The 25,848-nt window shown below is 43.4% G+C and overlaps 1 protein-coding gene across 2 annotated transcripts in view; it reads right to left on the reverse strand.

Moving 5' to 3' along the window:
* TBCK (TBC1 domain containing kinase) overlaps positions 1-25,848 on the reverse strand; it is a 444,055-nt gene that overhangs the window by 381,269 nt on the left and 36,938 nt on the right. For both annotated transcript variants that reach the window (XM_040418258.1, XM_040418257.1), the window contains exon 3: positions 14,677-14,749. In XM_040418258.1, coding sequence (XP_040274192.1) covers positions 14,677-14,749 — 73 coding nt within the window. The remainder of the gene's footprint in view (positions 1-14,676; positions 14,750-25,848) is intronic.

The raw sequence follows: 25,848 nt of genomic DNA on the forward strand, positions 1-25,848 counted from the left end.
AGGGTCGGAATCTCCCAAAACGTTGCCCTGTGCAGGGCCACAAGGGGGGAGAGTAGTCTGTGACCGGTCAAATCATCAGGTCAAGCCGGTCCAGACTAACAGAGATTTTTCCCTGACTTTAGGAAAAAGAACTGTGTTGAAGAGTGCGTCCCTGAGGATGGTACAATTCAGGAGAAGGGAGCACGACTGCAGTGTAGATGGACCTGGGCCATGCAGAGCAAACATCAGATGTTTTGCATGTGGTGGCCTAGGTCACATAGCGAGACACTGCAAAACACACAGGACAGGAAACCAAGTCACGTGTTTCAGGTGTGGGAACAAAGGACACATTGCAAGGAATTGCCCTTGTGCAAGTAATTGCAATGTGTCCAACAGTATCAGCCAGGTAACAAATTGTGCAGTGGGGTCTAGTCAGCTTGGCCATAAAGGAGTTACCTCTCAGCAGCATCACCAGCTGCTGAGGGGTCAGAGTGGCCAAGCTAGGCTAGGCAACATTTGACACCCCTGTACTATTTGTTAAACCGTTTGTTCCCTGTGTATGTCCATGTTATGTGTTTTGTTATCTGTTTGTAAGTTTTTCTTGATGTTGATGGTGGTAGTCCTTGTCTACGGATGTGTTCTACCATGCTGATTTATGTAGTGTTGTAAGTCCCGTCTGCTGTCTTTGTTTCATTCTGTGTCCCCTTGGAGTGGAACAGTGTTATACTGTGGATCGAGAACGTATAGGTTCGCGAGCAGATAATGTCACACGGGAAATCCTGCTGGTCGGGAGAAGGCATAAGGACCTTCTCCATGCAGCACACAAAGGATGATGTGATATTATTCTGGGCAACCAGGGTCTCAGATCGATACAGATAGCACTGTTGTGCTCCAGGTTTTCGGTAGGGCTGTGTTGCGCTGGGGACTGGGGCGGACAGACAACATTGGTGTAATGTTGTGCTGCGCACTTAATTCTAGTCCGGTCAGGTAGCACAGCTCTGATAGGGATTGGACGCAGAGTGTTTGGCAGCAGAGTGTGGACTGTGTTCTTGTGTTGTGGGGTCCTGGGGAACCAGGGCATGACTATGCCATTGGTTCTGCGGGCCTCCACAAGACAGGATCACAGGGGGAAATCAGCCTGGGTACACATGAGTGGACAGGGATGCGGTGCCATCAATAACAAGATGGTGCTTTGTCCACAGAACTCCAGTTATCCTAACCTAGTAGGGTGGCCATCCTTATCTGTTGGCGCAGAGGGATGTGCAGCAGAGGACTCAATCCTCTGAAGGTAGGGTGTTCAGACACCAGTGTTGGGATAACGAGGGGTCCTGTGAGATAAAGGGCAGCCCAATACCTTTCTCTACCCATGGGTCAAAGGTATTGGGGCTGGGAATTTTCACATTAATTGCACTGTTAGGGGAGAATCTCCCCTGGGAGCGCCTGGTATTTTCTTCTGCCATAGGTGTGATTTTTATATGGAGCGGAAGAAAAACCTAGGAGATGCCACAGAAGAGGCCAGCTATTCCCCCTGACACTGTTTTGAAGCTCCAGAGGATCCCACTGGATTTTGGCAACTAAGCGACCTCTGCCTAGAGGTGTTCTAGAGAAGACTGTGCCACAATCCAGCGGGAGCATTATTTAAGGCTCTGGAGGAAGACTTGGGAGACGTTCGGGTGGAAGAACTTATTCAATTGTTTCACCCAGTGAAACTTCTTCTGGTTCTGGTCATCGTAATCTGAGGGTCAAGGGACTTACTGACCAAATACACCAGAACCAGACAGAACTTTACAGAACTATCCGGAGGAGGAGGCTCAGGACATAACTCAAACATTGTTCCTGTAGCCAAATATTGTATGGACACACTTTGTTTCCTATGAGGGTTCGGGACGTATAACTTGTACTACCCTGAAACCCCATAGCACATTATATTTATTGATTGATTATGTTGGTTGATTGTGTACCCATAGAAACTTTAGGTACAAATGTGTGACAGCCTATACCCAGGGAAACTCGCCCAACGCATTGCGGTGAGTTATTATTTGGCTGTACACATTTGCATCCTATAGTAGTTTCCCATTGACACAGGGGTCTGCGACCTACCTGTGTCTTTGGAGGTGTAGAGATATGCCAGGTTGCATTAGTCTCTATGGGTACACACATTTAATGGAATTTGGTGGTGTTGGGAGGGATGTGGCATGTATTTTGTGTGAATGGGGATAAGGTTAGGTCACGATAGGGACAGGCATCATTCATTTGCCACCTTGAACCCTGGAACGGTGAGGTTCTTAAGGGAGGGGCTGGAGGTGTAGTGTGGCGGAGGTGTTCTCCGCAGTAGAATTTAGGTACTATGACATCACCGCTTAAGAGTCTGACCTGCCTTGTAAAGACCTATTAATCTGTCCACGGGAGAACCGCACCCATCAAGATGGAAACAGATGTTGGATAGAAGAAAGTTGGGACAAAGACTGTAAGGGTGAACCCGCTCCAGAATTGGGGGGGCGAAGATACCTGAAGATCGGCAGAATTACCGAGAGACTGTGGGGGTGTGGTCACTCCAAAGTGGGGGTGGCCGACACCAAGAGACTGTTATAGAAAGGTAAAGACTGTAAGGGTGAACCCGCTCCAGAATTGGGGGGGACGAAGATACCTGAAGATCGGCAGAATTACCGAGAGACTGTGGGGGTGTGGTCACTCCAAAGTGGGGGTGGCCGACACCAAGAGACTGTTAAAGAAAGGCCAGTTAAAGACTGTAAGGGTGAACCCACTCCAGAATTGGGGGGGGGGACGAAGATACCTGAAGATCGGCAGAATTACCGAGAGACTGTGGGGGTGTGGTCACTCCAAAGTGGGGGTGGCCGACACTAAGACTGTTAAAGAAAGACCAGCTAACCAAGAGACTGTGGGTGTGTGGTATCCTAAAGATGTCAAGAAGAAGACAGAAGGGCAGGTCGGAGGAAGCTGGATTGGGGATGTCTAAGTACCTAAAGATCAGTGTGCACTACAGTTCTTCCTGAACTTCCACCAAAGATGGGGTTGAAGGGGGGCAAACATATCTCAACCCGTTCCCCCATTATATTGTCGTATTATATTCCGACAACAGGGGGATTGTTGAGGAGCGGTTGAGACGTATGCATATATATCCATGCATGCCTGCAAACACGTGCGGCATGTATGGTATATATATGCATACATTAACCACCGCATCATGGGGTGATGTGCGCAGATGTGCCCAGCATCTGCGCACGTCTGCCCATGGTGATCCCCAGGGGCTCATGGTGGCCCCTGTGGGAAATATGTGGTCCCTGGAAGCTGTGCCCCCTTATATTAGTATATATATGTGCCCTCTTATATATGTCCCCTGTATGCCCCAGATATATGCGAGGGTGTGTGTATATATAGATAGGTGTGTATGTATTTACACACGTGTCTATGTATATACACTTATGTCAGCATGACAGTATGTATGTGGGCTTATTGCTGCCCATTCATACCCCCGGTTTTGTATGTGTTTATAGATGAGCCCCCAAGCATCTGTGGATATATATATGCATATATGCAATTCCAACTGTTATCTACAGAGTTGTTATAGCCTGTAGGATAACAGCTGATTAGCATCTAGTCCCCTTTTGTACAGGCCCAAAGCAATCAGACGCTTTGGCACCGTTTGTGAGGGGACCTTCTAACCAGACATCAAGAAGCTGAGAACCTGTTTTTCCACACCTCTGCCCATGGCTAAAACTCCATCCCACTACTCCCAGCATCTTTGGGACTAGGGGGGGGGGGGGGACTCTGGGGATTGTAGGCAGGCATACGTCACAGTGACACTATGATGTCACATCCCTGAGGAGGGGGTTGCTTTTGGGCTATAAAACCCCGAACCGGCCAGAGGTGCGCTCTCTTGCAACCAGACTAGATTCAGAGATTCAGGGGAGAGAGCAGCTTCATGATGACCACCTGGATAAGGCCTAAGTGTAGCCCCTACCTACCCCTCACATATCACCCCTGGTCCTGTAACCCCTTACCCTTGCCATGTTACTGGACACCCTGATCCCCCAAACCCTTGCTCCACCGTGTAACCCTTTCCCTACCCTGATTAACCCCTGGTGGTAACCCCTGCTCTAACCCTGCCACACACCCCCCCCCCTTCCCACTGTACACTTGCAGGATATTCACCCTTGCATTGCTGTACAGTTCTGATATTATCCCCATTGTTAACCCTTTGTGTTTGTGGTCGGTTTACACCCCTGTGAGGCCACCATTAACCCTCGTCGTACCCCGTAGGGACAGTGAATAGTCAGGTGGGGTGGGTTACTGATATTTGTGTGTATGATGTATTATTGTAATGTATAGATAGTATGTGGGGTGGAATTTGGGATTGTGTAGTGTAGTTAGGCTTGTATTGTGTTTATTGTAGTACTGTTTCTGTACTGCGGTGTGTACGTCTATATGTATATATATTCATATCCATTGATCCATGAATATATATAGATATAACGTATTGCTAGACTGATATAATTGTATTGTGTAATAAATATTCCTTATTGTTCATAATGCAGTGTATGGTGTTTTTAGTAGTCGCCGCCGTAGTATAGTGATAGTAAGGCGCTTGCAGCTAGCGTAGTGATTAGTTATTAAGCATAGCGAAAGTATTGTGTTATTATATAAAGGCATAAATGGGCGGAGTTATCACTAGGTGGCTCCTCCCATTTATGAATATTAATTATCGATATTTGCATAAATATTGGTGATTAATATTCTCCCTTTACATATATATATATATATAAAATAAAAACCACCAGCAGCACCATCCAAGAGAAAAAAAAAAGGGAGGGTGCAAGGCCCAAGTATGGCAATAGGTGCTTACCCACTTGTATAAGACAAAAATTGGACTGCACTCCAAAGGACTTTCAAATGAGTCATTGTGCTTTACTCACCCATCAAGTGGCACAGAGCGACGTTTCGGCTCATACATGAGCCTTTCTCAAAGAAAGGCTCATGTATGAGCCGAAACGTTGCTCTGTGCCACTTGATGGGTGAATAAAGCACATTGACTCATTTGAAAGTCCTTTGGAGTGCAGTCCAATTTTTGTCTTAGGCTACTTTCACACTAGCGTTCGGGGCTCCGCTTGTGAGCTCCGTTTGAAGGGGCTCACAAGCGGCCCCGAACGCATCCGTACTGCCTAATGCATTCTGAGTGGACGCGGATCTGCTCAGAATGCATCAGTCTGGCAGCGTTCAGCTGCTTGCAGTGTTCGGGTGTCCGCCTGGCCGTGCGGAGGCAAACGGATCCGTCCAGACTTACAATGTAAGTCAATTGGGACGGATCCGTTTGAAGATGACACAATATGGCTCAATCTTCAAACGGCTCCGTCCCCCATTGACTTTCAATGTAAAGTCTGGACGGATCCGTCTGAACTACTTTCACACTTAGAATCACCTGGCCTTTTCTGATGATTGTGAAGAAGCCTTAACCCTAACCGGATATTTAAGGTCTGAGACCTCAGTCAAAGTTATCTGAGCGTTCAAATCTTAATGGGTTCCCATACTTTTGCAAGGTAAACATTTCCTTTTTTTCACTCTAAAATTGTACAAAGCCAAAATAATACACTGTAAAAGTTTAAAATGTTGAAAAGTGTATTTCATCTTGAACTTTATGCTTTTTGGAGATCATTTCATCTTCAACTCAGTAACAGTAATTTTGACCAGAGGTGGCAAAATTTTTGCATGCCACTGTATATATTGCATTGTACAAAATAGTGCTTTATATCAACCAAAGTATCAGCTGGTCTCCTAACATGCTAGTAAATTATTTTGTCAGATGTTTCAATTTTTACTGCCCTCAATGCAAAAAGGATGATCAAAGTGATTATGGAGTGAACATTACATGAATTCTGGCTCATGAGAGCAATATTTTTTACAGTCATGTAAATAAATCATTGCAGACATTACTATTGTCTTTTTGTTTTGGTTCAGTTCCATCACCTTCATATTTTTATACTGTTTGAAGGAATATCAAATATTGTCCACATGTTAAAAATTATAAAAACGCCTTTTCACACATGTATACAATGGTGATTGAAAGTTTCTGAACCCCTCTGAATTTTCTATACTTCTGCATAAATTTGACATAAAACTACTGTATTTTTCGCCCCATAAGACACCCCTGCGTCTTATGGGGTGAATACTAATGAGTGTTTCCATTATGGAAGCGCTGAATTGTATGGGAGGACCAGGAAGAGGTGAAGGCTCTGTACTCACCGCTTCCTGGTCCTCGGCTGTGCTGTGGCTGCACACAGCATGAGGGCGCGTCAGGTCACAGTACAGCCGATCGCTGGCGGTGAGAAGCGGCAGCGTCCGGAGTATGAGGCATGATGAGGTATGGGTGCTGATGAGAGGCATATGGGGGCTGTTAAGAGGCATATGGGGGCTGATGAGAGGCATATGGGGGCTGATGAGAGGCATATGGGGGCTGATGAGAGGCATATGGGGGCTGATGAGAGGCATATGGGGGCTGATGAGAGGCATATGGGGGCTGATGAGAGGCATATGGGGGCTGATGAGAGGCATATGGGGGCTGATGAGACGCATATGGGGGCTGATGAGACGCATATGGGGGCTGATGAGACGCATATGGGGGCTGATGAGACGCATATGGGGGCTGATGAGACGCATATGGGGGCTGATGAGACGCATATGGGGGCTGATGAGACGCATATGGGGGCTGATGAGACGCATATGGGGGCTGATGAGACGCATATGGGGGCTGATGAGACGCATATGGGGGCTGATGAGACGCATATGGGGGCTGATGAGACGCATATGGGGGCTGATGAGACGCATATGGGGGCTGATGAGACGCATATGGGGGCTGATGAGACGCATATGGGGGCTGATGAGACGCATATGGGGGCTGATGAGACGCATATGGGGGCTGATGAGACGCATATGGGGGCTGATGAGACGCATATGGGGGCTGATGAGACGCATATGGGGGCTGATGAGACGCATATGGGGCTGATGAGACGCATATGGGGGCTCAGGGCTCCAGACTAAAAAAAATATCAAGGAGCCATTGGCTCCTAACCTGAAAAATTTAGGAGCCAAATTAAATTTTTAGTCGCCAAATTTAAAATACATAATATAACTGGGATGCTTAGGAGCAGGGGGTTTTCTAAGCTACAGCCCACGCAGTTAAAGGAGTTGTACTCATTTCCATGACCTGTCAGACTAGCCAGATTCGCGTTGGTAATCCCTAGGTGCTGGGTCCTGGCTCATTCGCTTCCCGGCCTCCGCTGCTTGTCTTGGCTTTCTCCATGAAAACGTTTGGCTGCAGTGGCATCAAGACAATCTCTGGCCACGGTGGAGATCTGCTCCCCTGGCATCACATGACCATTTAACATAATGCATGGGAAGCAGTGGTCAGTCATTGGCTGTAACACCGTCAAATAGGAGGTTTTCATGAAGGGACTCAAGACAAGCAACAAAGGCTGGGGAGCAAATGAGCCGGGATCCAGCACTGGGCATCAGGCAAGTATGATCACCAACAAAGGTCCTGCCAGTCTGAGGTCCAGAAATTAGTGTATCCAAACCCTTTAAGGAGTAATTTTTATATTTTTCTTTAAGGGGTTTCAAACCAGTATTATTCTATATGTGACACAGAATGGGTTAAAAAAAAACGATCCCCACTGCACTCCTTAAAAGGCCAATCACTTGAGAGTCGCCACTGCAACCAGTGACCACATCAGCAGGCATCACGTGTTGACGGGACCAGCATGACGGTGGGGGGAGGGCAGCTTTTTTTTTATTTTTTTACATTAAGAAAAAATATAATAGCTAAAAATTTAATACTCCACGAGCTTTACTCTTTATTCTCAACCCCTCTGCTTGCCGGTCAGTGAATGAAAACCTCTTGTTTGCTGTTGTTTCTTGAGGAAAGATCGCCCATATTCTAGTGCTGCTCACTGTGTAACTGTGGCTGGACATGGACATTCAGTCTGTCAATGTCAACCTTAAAGGTTTCCATCCACTGCCAGCAAGCAGAGATGTAGGAAAGCTAGGGGACCTCCTCTGGCAGCTGAACTAGCCTGTGCTTAACCCCTTATAGGCTGCTTCAGTGCCATTTTCCCTCTTTTTAACTCTACCACATGCCAACATACGGTTGACTCGCCTCGTGTTATCAGCCGTGGACTGTGCGGCCCTAGTTGAAGTGTCTCCAGCAGCCCAGCGCCACAGCACAGACTCAACTCCAAAACTTGCCAGAGACTGCTGGAAGCGGGAGCACAAGCCACGCCCACCCTCTATGCCGGGTAATCTGAGGGGCGGGTCTTCACCCAGCAGACGGCTGCAGCGTGTCTCTGTCTGCTGGATGAAAGCCTTTTTTTTTTAAGAGGCAGAGCAGCGAGCGGAGGGTCTAGGCGCAAATGGCGACAAGACTACAAAGTCTTGTCGCCATTTAGCAGTTCTAAGTCGCATTGGCGACCATTTTGGTCGCCATCTGGAGCCCTGGGGCTGATGAGACGCATATGGGGGCTGATGAGACGCATATGGGGGCTGATGAGACGCATATAGGAACTGATATGAGAGGCATGGGGGCTGATGACATGCATATGGGGGCTGATGAGAGGCATATGGGGGCTGATGAGAGGCATATAGGGGGCTGATGAGAGGCATATAGGGGGCTGATGAGAGGCATATAGGGGGCTGATGAGAGGCATATAGAGGGCTGATGACAGGCATATAGGGGGCTGATGACAGGCATATAGGGGGCTGATGACAGGCATATAGGGGGCTGATGACAGGCATATAGGGGGCTGATGACAGGCATATAGGGGGCTGGGGAGAGGCTGCTGGGGGCTGATGAGAGGCATGGGGCTGTTGAGAGGCATGGGGGCTGATCTGAATGGGGGGGGGTCTTATTTATTTTGGTGTTCTGGGGGCTGGGGAGGTCTGACTGGGGTCTGAACTGTGGTCTAATAAAAAAATTTTTTTTCTTATTATCCTCCTCTAAAACGTCTTATAGGGCGAAAGATACGTTACATCGGATTCTTAGACATGTCCTAAATAGTGGAAACAGATAACCAAATCAGTGGTGAAAGTACATGAACATTGAGGGTTAGCAGACAATTTAAAGGTAAAATTAGAGTCAGGTGTTTTCAATCAATGGTATCACAATCTGGTGTGAGTGGGCAATCTGCAATCTGGGATCTATCAAAGTCTGATCTTCACAACATGTTTGTGGAAGTTTATCATGGCATGAACAAAGGAAATGTGAGGAACTCAGAAGAAGAGTTGTTGATGCTCATCAGGGTGGAAAAAATTACTGTAGAGGGAAGTGTATTAAATATTCTCTAGATGCACTTCCCTCTGAACTCGTATTAACTCTTCATCCCACTGGTTGATACCGGCACATGTTTCCAGAAATACTGGTGTTGATAGCCTGTAAGTCATGGCTTGCATTTTTAAGGTTTATAACAGCTAATCAGTATCTAATCCCCCTTTGTGCAGACCTCAAACAAGCTGTTGGTGACGTGCTAAACCTGGTTTTTATAGTATGGGATATCCACATCTCTGCCCCATAGCCAAACAGCGCCCCCACCACCACCACTTATGACAGAAAAATAGTCCAGCATTTGGGATTAGGAGGAGAGAGCTCATCACCACAAACAGAAGAATTACACAGTAGAGTTCACTGGAACACCTTTGACACATGGAACTTCACACCTGGTAGCGGCCCCACAAGCAAGGCACCATTAACCACTGGGAACTCTGGATAAGTACCCCTGGATCCCAGCATGGCCATATTAACCCATATTCCCCCTGGCATATTATTAACCCTTGCACTCCTGTCTCTCTGCATTGTATTCCCCCTGCCACATCTCCCTGGATTCTCCCTGCAATATATTCCCTTTCCCTTCCACTCTCCCTGCAATAGCCACAGGTGAACCCTTTATAGGTTAACCCCCTGACACCCCACTAAAATTACCCCATCATACCATGCATTTACCTTTCTGTTGTCTAAGTTAACCCTTTGTAATCCCTTAGTGTAAGGTGGGGAGGGTGCTGCTATTATTGTGTGTATGTACGTGTGCTTAGATAGACATTTTAGGTGGAATAATTAAAGGGTATTGTGAATTTTATGTAGTGCAGGTAGTGTTATTGTGTGTTGTAGTTTTATATATATATATATGTTAGATAAGAACAGACTGTAGGCTTTGTATTATTGTAATAAATATATTTTTATTAGCATAAGGTGTTCAGAGTTGCTTTTACTATGTAAAGAAATTACTTTGATTTGTTTCCATCCTGTATATAGCACGTCCTTTAGCTGTATCCAACCAAACCCATAATGCACTTCTCTTTTTCTCTGCCACTGCAATTTATAACTCCTCCCACCCAGCTAGTTATATAGACATTCCTCTATTACTGCCACACCCATGGACATAACATCACATGAAATAAGAAAGAGCTGTATGGCCCAGAACAGAAGATAAGAGCAATAAGAAATATAAAACTACACTTACCTTCATAAATAATTTTTTATTTTTTTTTAAAGAAAGACCTTTTGAGATAGCTGCACTTTTGCACTTTTACCCACTGCTATTATTTTTTATATATTCTAACTGTATAGTATTAGAGATTTATCAAATCAATCAGATTACAGCTTTCAGGAGCTGTGAAAAATGAAAGGTGGAATCTGATTGGTTGCTATGGGCAGCAAAGTTGTTTTTCCTTCACACCAGTTTTGATAAATCTCCCCTAGAAGGTTTTTTATTTCAATTTTACTTGTGAGACACAATCAATATAAAAAATGCAACCCTGCAACTTAAAATGTACACTATAAGGTATGATTAACAAGTGTTTCCATGGTATTCTTACAGAAAATACAGCCATTTCTCTGTCTGCACATGCCACCAGGAGCTAGCGCTAAGAGGACATTCCCTGCTGGGTCTGGACCGCTGCCGATTACAGGTGCATAAGGCCTTTTTGTTCTCTTTAGGCTCCTGCCGATTGCTGGCAGGACTGATCTGAGAAGCAGATGAGTCTCAGCTTTATGGTCTCCTAAACTGAATAAACATTTAAAAATTGAAATAACATGTCTCTCAACAAGTATTTGCCAATTCGCTGAGTGGAGAATCGATTTGGCAGCTTAGCAGAAAGGAAATATTTGTGGGGGACTCTGTAACCTCTCTAATGGTTCAGTGAGTGATGTCATACCAGAATAGGGGGAATGGAGGAGAAGGAACAGGACAATAATGTCATAATAACATCACCAATATCACAGAATGTGCTACCAAAATAAAGATATAAATGGGGTCATTTATCTAACTGGTGTAAAGTAGAACTGGCTTAGTTGACCATAGAAACCAATCAGATTCCCCCTTTCAATTTTGACAGCACCTTTGGAAAATGAAAGGTGGAATCTGATTGGCTGCTAAGGGCACATAAGCCAGTTCTACTACACGAGTTTAATAAATGACCCAAAAAGTGTCCTTCACACAGGCACCTGTATATTGTTAGTCCTCACCCATTTAATTTATACATGATTATATCAATGTAAGGAAAAAATGAGCCCTAACACCAAAATATGCAGTTCTGTCCTGCATTATCTTGATGGGAGCTGTTTGCTCTAGTGATCCCCAATATCAGTGACATAACATGAAGCTCCAGGGAATGAATGGAAATTCTGAAACAGTGCCCCTAATTATCATGTGGTACTTGTGGTACTGGTCTCCTCATTAGGAACAGAGAGAACCTTTTGGGCGCCCTTATATTACAGGGCTTGGCGGGGAACACAACCTCCGTACCCCTGTAGCAAGGACCTTTTCTTAACCTTACACTAAACAGTAACTACCGGAATATATTGGCCAACATTAACTAATACCGTCCAAAAGTAAGACAGTGTATTTAAAGTGGCTGATGACTGTCTGTCTAGCCTAGATTTACATTTCCTATTGCTGAATTAGTTTTATTCCAAAAATGCAGCAAATTTTTGGCACACAGAGTCACTTTAAGCCACACCCTTCTCATGAAGCCATACCCCTCCCACTAAGCCATGCCCTTTGCTGAACTATATGGAAAAAGTGTCTTAAAGTATCTAAAACACTTGATAAACAAAGTGAAAAGAACATACACTCGTTTGTTGGTGCAAACTGTGCCAAAAACAGGCACTTTTTCAATAGTAAATTTGCCCCATTGTTTTTGGACAGTTATTTCAGTTTTAGCAGGTATGATTTCTACGACGAGCAAAAAAAAAAAGAACCTTGAAAAAAGTAAGAAAGCGTCTTGAAATTTTTAACCTTGGTGTTGCTCTCTCTGCACTGTCACACACAGATCCACCCCCATTTTTCCTCTCACCTCGCCAATCTCTCTCCCTCCGGCACCCAAACTGGCCTGTTCACAGAAAAAGCAGAGTCTTAAATTCTATATAGCCCACTTACAACAGTGAGACTGTATGGTGGGTGGGCTATTCATGTGAACTTATCACGGGGCTGGCTTACGTAGCAGGGAAAAAAACAAGCCCCCAGTACCAAGTGATGCCCATTATGACATGTCAACGTGAAGACAGAACAGCACCACTTGTTAGTCGATTTTAATAAAAAAATGGCGGCGGTGCTTGCAGTGTCAGGCCCCGACCTAAGGGCCCCCTTGGTAACCAAAGAAGATATGAAAAACCGCAGCACTCCCAGTCTTGAGTCTAATCTTGTGTTTAAAACACCGAAAAAGATAGCACCAACGTCTTTTTCAAGCTATAGATAATGTTACAAGTGAACACTAATACATATATACACACCCTATTCAAACAGGAATGGTTGGGGGCTGTCCAACCAGGAGTAACTCCTCCCCTTAGACAATTCCACCAGTGATATCCACAGTGACCTCATTACCAAAAACCTACATATGTGACAAGAATCCATGTATAAATTAGTACTTACATCGCAGCTGAGCCCAAGGAACAAACAGACTAATCGAGTGAGGTGCTACTGCGCATGCGTGACTCTTATTTCCTGGTTTCCGTGGCGGGCCGGCATCTCCAGCGATCATGTGCTCGGCCTAGTAATCACATGACTAGAACCCGAGGCCACTGCTAGGATTGCCAGTCACCTGACTCATCACATGCTCCTATGTGTCTCCGTATCCCAGCAACCTCAGGTCTTATTCAGTGATTAATATCTTCATTATAGCCAGGTTCCATACATAAGCAAGCAACCCATCGCAAAGGCAAGATCTATATGCGCTGTTCACCAACACTCTGCATATCATATATAGGTATTGCAAAACACTATAAACAGTTTCTGGCGCAGCATCAACTTCGGGGCTAGCCATGTAATGGGGCTCGTAAACAGGTCCCTATTATTTAATGGATGAATGAATCCCACTGGATATGCTCTGGGGTATACTAATCAATATATTATACCGAATGACACACAAACAGGTCCGTCCCCATCTCCTAGGGCCTAGCGGAGGGCAAAACATCTGGTGTCGTGGGTAAGAGATACGGGGACTAAAGGGTGCAACCCCAATTAGGGGAAAGGGAACATAAAAGGTACATATGTATGCCCAGGACCTAAAAGAGGTCCTACTATATGACAGCACAGACCCCAATGGTTCCCACCAGCGGGAAGTGTGTAGAGATTACAGAAATTGCCATTCACATCAGGGACAAAAAAGGTTGGTGCATCTCCTAACCCCTAGAAACTACGAGGTCAGGTGCCCACGCCCTAGCAAAATACAGAGTCTACTCTCATTTAGAGAGCTCAATGATGAAATATCATATCTGATAGGAGTGGGAGGACTAAGGATGGACCACACAATGACTTGCACACCAAAGGCTTTGAATTACTGGACTACTGGCCACTGGTGACTTTCAAAGTGCAACAAGTGCAAGAGAAAGATTTTTATTACAAACTGACTTACATTTTTATTATTTATTAAAGGGCATCTGTTAGGAGATTTGTACCTATGAGACTGGCTGACCTGTTCCATGTACACTTGGCAGCTCGAGGCATCTGTGTTGGTCCCATGTTCATATGTGCCGGCATTACTAAGAAAGATGAAGTTTTAATATATGCAAATGAGACACTAAGAGCAATGGGGGGGCATCGCAATTACTCCTAGAGGCTCAGCTCTCTCTGCAACTGCCGCACTCTCTGCACTTTGATTGACTTTAGGAAATGTTAGGGCCAGGCAGTGAAAACGTCATTATGCCTGGCCCCGTCGATCAAAGTGCAGATGATGGGTGTTGCAGAGAGAGCAGAGCCTCTAGCTATATCGACAATGCCCCTGTTGCTTCTAGAGGCTCATTTGTATATATTAAAATATATATATTAAAATATCATTTTGGAACAACCTCCCTGTCAAGTTCCTTCAAAAACTTTATGGCAAGGTACCTAGAAGGAACTGATGCTGTCCTGAAGTCAAAGGGTCGCACCAAATATTGATTGGATTTAGATTTCTCTTTTGTTAATTCATTTTGGATTTTGTTAATTGATAAAAATAAACTATTAACGCTTCTATTTTTGAAAGCATTATATATATAGCGACTTTCAGTTTAATTAGCTTTGAATGTCTAAAACACACTAAAACACAAAAGCGATTGTACATATATAACCTCTTTCTTTCCCATTTTATGTGACTTTAGTCCAGCTGTTTTTGCTTGACAGTTTTTACAAACAAGGATGTTCTGGGTGGATACATTACCTCACAGGCTTCCTGCACTTTAGCAAATCTTCAAGACTTTTTTCATAGTGCTCAGCTACAACCACCAGTCTCTCTAAGGAAGTAAGCACAGAATAAATCAAAATGTTAAAACCCATTGAAATCTCAAAAATAAGTTCATATACTGTACTAATCAAGGTACTCCTACCAATCAAGGTACAATACCACAATAAAAAAAAAGAATAAGGCCTCTTTCACACGGGCGTCACTTTTTGGCTCAGGATGCGTCCCGGGTGCATTGCGGAAAACCCGCACGAATAGGTACGCAATTTCAGTCAGTTTTGACTGTGATTGTGTTCCGTTGTTCAGCTTTTATCGCGCGGGTGCAATGTGTTTTGCACGCACGTGATAAAAAACTGAATGTGGTACCCAGACCCGAACTTCAGGTTTAGGTTCAAGGTTGTGTAGATGTAATTATTTTCCCTTATAACATGGTTATAAGGAAAAATAATAGCATTCTTAATACAGAATGCTTAGTAAAATGGGGCTGGAGGGGTTAAAAAAATAAAATAAAAAATTTAACTCACCTTAATCCACTTGTTCGCGCAGCCCGGCTTCTCTTCTTTCTTCTTTTTTCAGGACCTGGGTAAAGGACCTTTGATGACATCACTGCGTTCAACACATGGTCCATCACATGATCCATCACCATGGTGATAGATTATGTGACGGACCATGTTATGAGCGCAGTGACGTCACCACAGGTCCTTTTCCTCCTGCACAGCAAAGAAGAAGAAAGAAGAGAAGCCGGGCTGCGCGAACAAGTGGATTAAGGTGAGTTTAATTATTTTTTTTATTTTTTTTAACCCCTCCATCCCTATTTTACTAAGCATTCTGTATTAAGAATGCTATTATTAACCACTTCCCATCTGGGCCATTTGCCCCCTTCCTGACCAGGCCTAATTTTGCAAAACTGACATATCTCTGACTTTGACTCTGACTGACTTTATGTGGTAATAACTTTGGAACGCCTTTACTTATTCAAGTCATTCAGAGACTGTTTTCTCGTGACACATTGTACTTCATGATAGTCATAAATTTGAGTCAATATATTTCACATTTATTTATGAAAAAATCCCAAATTTACCAAAAATGTTGAAAAATTAGCAAATTTCTAATTTCTCTGCTTTTAAAACAGAAAGTGATACCTCATAAAATATGTATTACTTAACATTCCCTATATGTCTACTTTATGTTGGCATCATTTTGGAAATGCCATTTTATTTTTTTAGGACGTTAGAAGGCTTAGAAGTTTAGAAGCAATTCTTCAAATTTTTAAGAAAATTGTCAAAACCCACTTTTTAAAGGACCAGTTCAGGTCTGAAGTCACTTTGTGGGGCCTACATAGTGGATACCCCCATAAATGACCCCATTGTAGAAACTACACCCGTCACGTTACTCAAAAACTTCACTTTTTTGGCAGATTTTCCATTTTAATCCAATTTTTTCTTTAACACATCGATGCTTAACAGCCAAACAAAACTCAATATTTATTACCCAGATTCTGCGGTTTACAGAAACACCCCACATGTGGTCATAAACTGCTGTATTGGCACACGGCAGGGCGCAGAAGAAAAGGAACTCTACATGGTTTTTAGATGCCATGTCCCATTTAAAGCCCCTCTGATGCACCCTTAGAGTAGAAACTCCCAAGAAGTGATCCCATTTTGGAAACTAGGGGATAAGGTGCCAGTTTTATTGGTACTATTTTTGGGTACATATGATTTTTTGATAATTCATTATAACACTTTATGGGGCAAGGTGACCAAAAAATTGGTTGTTTTAGCACAGTTTTTATCTATTTATTTTTACAGTGTTGACCTGAGGGGTTCGGTCAAGTGACATTTTTATAGAGCTGGTTTTTACGGACGCGGCAATACCTAATATGTATACTTTTTCTTATTTATTTCACTTTAACACAATAATAGCATTTTTGAAACAAAAAAATTATGCTTTAATGTGTCCATGTTCTGAGAGCTATAGTTTATTTTTTGAGAGATTTTCTTATGTAGGGGCTCATTTTTTGCGGGATGAGGTGACGTTTTATTGGTACCATTTTGTGGGACATATGCCTTTTTGATCACTTGGTGTTGCACTTTTGTGATGTAAGGTGACAAAAATGGCTTTTTTTGAGTTATTTATTTTTATGGTATTTATCGGACTGGGTCGATTATGTGATATATTTATAGAGCTGACCGTCACGGACATGGAAATACCAAATATGTCTATTTTATTTTTTCAATTTTTTTTTTTTATTCCTTACTTGGGGAATTTCTTTTTTTACATATGAAACCTTTTATATTTTATTTTATTTTTTTAACACTTTATTTTTTTATTTTTTATTTTAACACTTTTAGTCCCTCATAAGGTCATACAAGACCTCTGGGGGACATGTACTTCACTTTTTCTTTTTTCACTGTTGATTTCTCCTGTAACTGGGGCTGACATAGTAGCCCCAGTTACAGCAGAAATACACCCCCCAGAAAGGCTGTACAGCGCAATACAGCGCCCATAGCGCTTCATGCTCTGCATACACAGCGCTCGGTGAGCGCTGTGTATTCAGCGATCCAGAAGGCAGAAACACCTGGGCACTGTCCCTGCCTTCTCTCTGGGTTGCCCTGCTGTAACTGACAGCGGTAGGGGTGCACCGAAATGAAAATTCTGGTCCGAAACCGAAACCGAAAATTCAGGATGCCCTTGACCGAAAACCGAAACCGAAACTGCCTTTTTGCCCAAATACTTTTAAAATACTTTTTTTTTAATGATTTTATTAATAATTCTTTTTCATGAATGAAATTAATCTGTGGGTGGCGCTGTTATGGAGAGGGGGATCTGTGGGTGGCGCTGTTATGGAGAGGGGGATCTGTGGGTGGCGCTGTTATGGAGAGGGGGATCTGTGGGTGGCGCTGTTATGGAGCGGGGGATCTGTGGGTGGCGCTGTTATGGAGAGGGGGATCTGTGGGTGGCGCTGTTATGGAGAGGGGGATCTGTGGGTGGCGCTGTTATGGAGAGGGGGATCTGTGGGTGGCGCTGTTATAGAGAGGGGGATCTGTGGGTGGCGCTGTTATGGAGAGGGGGATCTGTGGGTGGCGCTGTTATGGAGAGGGGGATCTGTGGGTGGCGCTGTTATGGAGAGGGGGATCTGTGGGTGGCGCTGTTATGGAGAGGGGGATCTGTGGGTGGCGCTGTTATGGAGAGGGGGATCTGTGGGTGGCGCTGTTATGGAGAGGGGGATCTGTGGGTGGCGCTGTTATGGAGAGGGGGATCTGTGGGTGGCGCTGTTATGGAGAGGGGGATCTGTGGGTGGCGCTGTTATGGAGAGGGGGATCTGTGGGTGGCGCTGTTATGGAGAGGGGGATAACAGTGCACAGATCCCCCCTCCCCATAGCAGTGCACAGATCCCCCCTCCCCATAGCAGTGCACAGATCCCCCCTCCCCATAGCAGTGCCATAGACCGATCCCCCTACCCATAACAGCCCCGGCCCTGCTGCTCACAGCATCACTCACTGCATCTTTATTTTACCTTACAATCGTGAGGCTCCAGTAACTAACAACTCTGCAGGCAGAGCGGAGGGCGGCGTAACGTCACTTACTCACGTGACGCACCTGCTCCGCCCACTTTATGAATGAAGGAGGCGGAGCAGGCGCGTCACGTGAGTAAGTGACGTTACGCCGGCCTCCGCTCTGCCTGCAGAGTTGTTAGTTACAGGAGCCTCACGATTGTAAGGTAATAAAGATGCAGTGACAAAGTAAACCGCCCGCCCGGCGCCCGCCCGCAGATGGTGGGTGACAAATCCCACACCCCATATTTTCGGCCGATATGTAACAATATCGGCCGAAGTGGATTAGGTGCATTTTCGGCCGATATTTTCGGCTGCCGAAATTTCGGTGCACCCCTAGACAGCGGGCAACCCGATCAGCAGCTGCACGATTAGCGTTTATAGTCAACGGACGTTTATAGTCAACGTGCGGACGGGAGGTGGTTAATAATAATGATCAGGTCCCCATCCCGATCATCTCCTAGCAACCATGCGTGAAAATCGCACCGCATCCGCTCTTGCTTGCGGATGCTTGCGATTTTCACGCAGCCCAATTCACTTCTATGGGGCCTGAGTTGCGTGAAAAACGCACAAAATAGAGCATGCTGCGATTTTCACGCAACGCACAAGTCATGCGTGAAAATCACCGCTCATGTGCACAGCCCCATAGAAATGAATGGGTCCGGATTCAGTGCGGGTGCAATGCGGTCACCTCACGCATTGCACCCGCGCGGAAATCTCGCCCGTGTGAAAGAGGCCTAAGACTATAATAATTTGCCTGGCAATGCTGTGAGCATTAACAGGATTAAACCTCGAAACTAATTTTTCATGTAATAACTGTAGTTCTGTTCTTCATTAAAAATAAATAAATAAAAAATCTACATGTAATGATGACCCAGTACAGTGAACCACTTTGTCCTACAGCTTTTAATCAGCAATTTCTGCTAAATCTGCAATTTCTGTAGAAAAACCTGGGAAGTCCAAGTGAGACAGAAACGTTAGGCAGAAGCAGGGGAAAAAAACATTCTTTAGGGCTAAGTCCACCCTCATAGCCAGGAATGTTTTCTTCCTAGAGTAGTATCACGATCAGCAGACAACCAAGGATTTTTTGGGGATTACTGAACTGCACTAAAAGATGATATATAGAGATATACTGTGTGGACTAAAGCATTGGGACACACCTCTTAATCATTGAATTCAGGTGTTTTATTCGGTCCCACAGGTTCCAAAATCCAATTCGTCAGACATTTGTGAAAGAATGGCTCTTTCTAAAGAGCTCACAGAATCCCATCATGGTACATTAATAGGATGTCAACATTGCAACAAGTCAGTTCATGGAAGTTCTTCACTCCTAGATATTCAACCATCAACTGTGAGTGGTGTTATTGCAAAGTGGAAAAGTTTAGGAACCACAGCAACTCAGCCACAAAGTGGAGGACCATGTGAGAGCGGTGTCTCTGAGTGCTGAGGTGCATAGTGCATAAAAGTCACCAACAAAGGTCCAAACCTCCTCTGGTATCAACATCAGCACGAAAACTGTGTGCCGACCCCTTCATAGCATGGGTTTCCATGGTCGGGCAGCTGCATGTGAGCCTTACATCACCAATCAGAATGCCAAGTGTTGGATGGAGTGGTGTAAAGCATGCCGCCACTGTACTCGTCTGGAGCAATGGAAGCTTGTTCTATGGAGTGATGGATCGCGCTTCTCTATCTGGTAGTCTGATAGCTGAGTCTGGGTTTGGGGAACATTACCTGCCTGACTCCATTGTGCCAACTGTAAAATTTGTTGGAGGAAGGATATTGCTATGGGGTTCTCCTAGGCCCTTTAGTTCCAGTGAAGGGAAATTTTAATACTTCAGCATAGCATTTTGGACATTTGCTTCCAACTTTGTAGGAACAGTTTATGGAAGGCCCTTTTCTGTTCCAGCATGACCGTGCCCTAGTGCATAAAGGCATGGTTGGGAGAGTAAGGTGGTAAAGAATTTGACTGGCCCACACAGAGCCCCGACGTCCACCCCATTAAACACCGTTGGAATGAAATAGAACGAGCCTTGCCCTTTTGTCCAACATCAGTGTCAAATCTTGCAAATGTCCTTCGAGGTTATAGGGCAAAGATTCCCAAAGACACACTTCAAAATCTTGTAGAAAGCCTTCCCAGAATGGGAAGAGTGGAAGCTGGGTGCGGGTCAGCCCCGTTCACTTCAAGGGGGCTGAGCTGCCTCCAAGCTAGTGATAATAGTCATGACATCACTGGGCCTGTGGGAAACAGCCAGAAGGCATATGGACAGACAGTTCCTTAATAAAAAGGCTTTTGGGGAAGTAGTATGGATTGGTAATTATACATAGTCCGTGCATATATATTCAGAAAAGATATATATTCCCTCTATGAATATATTCTCTATATCCGAGACATACAGAGGGCAAATGAACAATAGGAAAACCAGACAAAAAACTTCTCAAACAGAATGACTTCAAGAAATGTATTATAAGCAATAAAAGGTCATCCCCACATCCTGAATTGTCAATGCCCCGAAATCTGGAAAAATAGGTTCCAACGACATTTTTTAGTACAGGTAATTTACTAGATTTCATTCCCAGAGAGAAGGAACTCCCATCAGCTCTGGACGCTGGGCTCACTGTAGCCTCGCATGGCTCTGTCACAGCCCAGACACATTACAGTTTAACAAGTCCCCCCAGCCTTAGAAAACACTGGGAATTTCTCTGTGCATAGTTTATAACTCACACGCTCATATGTGTCCATCAGGACAGATAGTGAGACTGCCATAAACTCCAGTGCTTCTATTAAAAGATATTTTTCCAGAACTATCTATACTAATAACCTAACGCTAAATACAAATCAGAGCTTCAGATGGTTTTATACAGCTATTAGACTTCATTGTTATTGGGGGATTATATAAAACCTATTGGCAGCATATACGGGTAATGACAGCATAGATAAAATACAATGGTTGTTATATAGATCTGTATCAATATTATATAAACCTTCCCACAACAGATTATATACTATATACAAAGATATTTACAAAAACCCCTGCAAATATAATAAATAACACACACATTATATATATATATATATATATATATATATATATATATATATATATATATTTATATACACACACAAAGTGCCTTAAAAAAGTATTCATACCCCTTGAACTTTTCCATATTTTTAAAGTTACACCCACAAACTTAGGCTACTTTCACAATAACATTGGCTGGACCCAGGGAGGGGACGTGTGTCTATGGCTTGACTACCAACATGGACCGGTATCTAATAGGTTGACCTGGCATGGGTGACTGTTGTTGGTGATTCAACATATATCTGAAGTCTACCTCTGAGACTGATACATGTGAACATCAGTGACACACTTGGTCTCTGCACACTTCTAAGGGAGTTATTTGCTTTATCTATATGACTGATCGAGTGCCCTTAAGTATATGGAATTTCCTCCTGATACCATATGATGCACACATATGATATATCAAGACTGTCGCCATATGTTCCTCTATCCATCCCTCCAAACATCGTCATCTGGTCCAAATATATTTTTTGATCTCATTACATTTTTTGATCTCATTACTGAATGTCATAATTGACACCATTTATTGAACGGCTTCTTCACGGATTTGCCAACTGTATCGGGGCTTCCTTCCGTTTACTTTATATGCCGTCTGTATCTATTTAATTATCTTTTATCTATTACCCCCTGATGATCCCACACCGTGGGGGAAACGCGTTGGGGTTGACCACTGTTTAATTCTGTGGCATCTAGCGTTATCCTATCTAGGTGTTGTTTTAGTTTAGTAATTTGCTGCACCGTGTACCTGATGGTATTCTCTATCGTCGGGGCTGTATACACTGTGCTTCTTTTCATATTTTTGTTTTTGATCCTCTCTGTCCATGCCCACACCAGCCCAATACCCTATATATCACCCAATTTTTGATCACTTGAGGGCTGTATAGGAGTTTTTAGCTAGGTTCGAGGACAGGGGGGCTCCACCATCAGGAGCTGCCTCTGGGCTCAGGGCCAAGCTATAGTACATGTTAATAGGGTCAGTCACCCCATTCCCTAGCAGCATCTTTGCTGGCCTGGTGTGTGCCTGGACATAAAAGGATAAGAATTTGTAATGGAATATTAAAAATTTATATATTTATAGACTTATTAGGGTTACTCTTTAGCTGGACTTCTATTTTTTGATCTTTAACCCATTGTTTTGATAACAATTTTTGCTGGATATTTACTTTCACAATAGTGTTAAAGTTTTCCGGTACTGAGTTCCATCACAGGGGTTAAATACCGGAAAAAAAAGCTTCAGTTTTGTCCCAATGCATTCTGAATGGAAAGTATTTCGTTCAGTGTGCATCAGGATGTCTTCAGTTCAGTCACTTTTACGGTATTTGGCCAGAGAAAAAGACCGCAGCATGCTGCAGCATTTTCTCCGGCCAAAATTCCAGAACACTTTAATTAACATTGAAATGTATTAATGGCGGATCCGGTACCAAGTGTTCCGGAAAAACGGATTTGGTTTCCCGGTCTGTGAAAAAGATAAATATCGGATCCTTTTTTCCGGATGACACTGGAGAGACGGATCCGGTATTGCAAAGCATTTGTCAGACGGATTCGCCTCCAGATCCGGAAACAAATGATATCCGTTTGCATACAGATCTCCGGATCCGGCAGGCAGTTCCGGCAACGGAACTGGTGCCGGATTCTTATAACGCAAGTGTGAAAGTAGCCTTAAATCTACAGTTAGGTCCATATATATTTGGACAGACATTTTTCTAATTTTTGTTCTGTACATTACCACAATGTATTTTGAACAAAACTATTTAGATGCAGTTGAAGTTCAGACTTTCAGCTTTAATTCAGTGGGTTGAACTAAATGATTGCATAAAAATGTGAGGAACTAAAGCCTTTTTTAACCACCTCAGCTCCCCTAGCTTAAACACTCTTAATGACCAGGCCACTTTTTACACTTCTGACCTACACTACTTTCACCGTTTATTGCTCGGTCATGCAACTTACCACCCAAATTAATTTTACCTCCTTTTCTTCTCACTAATAGAGCTTTCATTTGGTGGTATTCCATTGCTGCTGACATTTTTACTTTTTTGTTATTAATCGAAATTTAACAATTTTTTTGCAAAAATTTTTCACTTTCAATTGTAATTTTTTTTTTAAAAAACGACATCCATATATTAATTTTTCTCTAAATTTATTGTTCTACATGTCTTTGATAAAAAAAAAATGGGTTGGGTAAAAAAAAAAAATGGTTTGGGTAAAAGTTATAGCGTTTACAAACTAAGGTACAAAAATGTGAATTTCCGCTTTTTGAAGGAGCTCTGACTTTCTGAGCACCTTTCATGTTTCCTGAGGTTCTACAATGCCCAGACAGTAGAAAAACCCCACAAATTACCCCATTTCGGAAAGTAGACACCCTAAGGTATTCGCTGATGGGCATAGTGAGTTCATAGAACTTTTTATTTTTTGTCACAAGTTAGCGGAAAATGATGATTTTTTTATATATTTTTTTTCCTCACAAAGTCTCATATTCCACTAACTTGTGACAAAAAATAAAAAGTTCCATGAACTCACTATGCCCATCACGAAATACCTGGGGGTGTCTTCTTTCCAAAATAGGGCCACTTGTGGGGTAGTTATACTGCCCTGGCATTTTAAGGGCCCGAATGCGTGAGAAGTAGTTTGAAATCAAAATCTGTAAAAAACGGCCGGTGAAATCTGAAAGGTGCTCTTTGGAATGTGGGCCCCTTTGCCCACCTAGGCTGCAAAAAAGTGTCACACATCTGGTATTGCCGTACTCAGGAGAAGTTGGGCAATGTGTTTTGGGGTGTCATTTTACATATACCCATGCTGGGTGAGATAAATATCTCGGTGAAATGCCAACTTTGTAAAAAAAAAAAAATGGGAAAAGTTGTCTTTTACCAAGATATTTCTCTCACCCAGCATGGGTATATGTAAAAAGACACCCCAAAACACATTGCCTAACTTCTCCTGAGTACGGTGATACCAGATGTGTGACACTTTTTTGCAGCCTAGGTGGGCAAAGGGGCCCACATTCTAAAGAGCACCTTTAGGATTTCAACGGCCATTTTTTACAGATTTTGATTTCAAACCACTTCTCACGCATTCGGGCCCCTAAAATGCCAGGGCAGTATAACTACCCCACAAGTGACCCCATTTTGGAAAGAAGACACCCCAAGGTATTTCGTGATGGGCATAGTGAGTTCATGGAAGTTTTTATTTTTTGTCACAAGTTACCCCATTTTGGAAAGAAGACACCCCAAGGTATTTCGTGATGGGCATAGTGAGTTCATGGAAGTTTTTATTTTTTGTCACAAGTTAGTGGAATATGAGACTTTGTAAGAAAAAATAAATAAATAAGTAAATCATCATTTTCCGCTAACTTGTGACAAAAAATAAAAAATTCTATGAACTCGCCATGCCCCTCACGGAATACCTTGGGGTGTCTTCTTTCCAAAATGCCAAAGGCTGTCCGGGCATGCTGGGAGTTGTAGTTTAGCAACAGCTGGAGGCACACTGGATGGGAAACACTGGTTTAGGTCACCAGTACTTTCTTTCTTTCTGTCTCAGGATGTACCAAACTGTAGATTTTGCCACTCCTAATAGTGTAGCAATTTCTCAGATGGGTTTTTTCTGTTTTCGCAGATGAAGGATGGCTTGTTTCACCTGCATGGAGAGCTCCTTTGACCGCATGTTTACTTCTCAGCAAAATCTTCAAAATGCAAGCACCGCACCTCAAATCAGCTCCAGGCCTTTTATGTGCTTAATTGAGAATGAGATAATGAAGGAATTGCCCACACCTGTCCATTAAACAGCCTTTCAGTCAATTGTCCAATTACTTTTGGTCCCTTTAAAAACAGGGAGCCACATGCAAAGATGCTGAAACTCCTAAACCCTTCATCCAATTTTTATGTGGATACCCTCAAATGAAAGCTAAAAGTCTGGACTTTATGTCCATGTCCATTATATAACTATAACTTGAATATGGTTTAGTAAACAGGTAATAAAAACAAAATTTGCGTCAGTGTCCAAAAATATATGGACCTAGCTGTATTCTATTGGGATTTTATGTGATAGACCAATACAAATTGACAAGAATGTGTAAGGTGAAAAGAAAATGATACATGGTTTTCAAAATCTTCAATAAATAAAAATCTGGAAAGTATGCCGTGCATTTGTATTTAGTCCCCCTGAGGCAATACTTTGTCGGATAAACTAATGCCTCTACCATCTTTGCACATCTAGAGGCTGAATCCGAATAATACACATTTTAGTTTGAGGCAGGGGGTATTTCAAGGCATATCTACAGCATTTATATACATATATATAAAATCTACTTCTATATGTATAATCTACTTCTCACCGCTCACGCCGGATCTAAAAAAGTGGGCGGGGAAGGGGCCTGTCTCCTTTACCATTTTCTACACCTGTTTTAGGCGTAGAAAATGGTCTAAATGTAAGACAGCAAGGAAGCTCTACATAACTCTGGCGGATCCAGCTATAGGGTATATTAAGACCGGCATCTAAATTGCTGGACTCAATAAATGTGCTCC

This window comes from Bufo bufo, chromosome 2 (genome assembly GCF_905171765.1).
Source record: "Bufo bufo chromosome 2, aBufBuf1.1, whole genome shotgun sequence".
Classification (NCBI taxonomy): domain Eukaryota; kingdom Metazoa; phylum Chordata; class Amphibia; order Anura; family Bufonidae; genus Bufo; species Bufo bufo.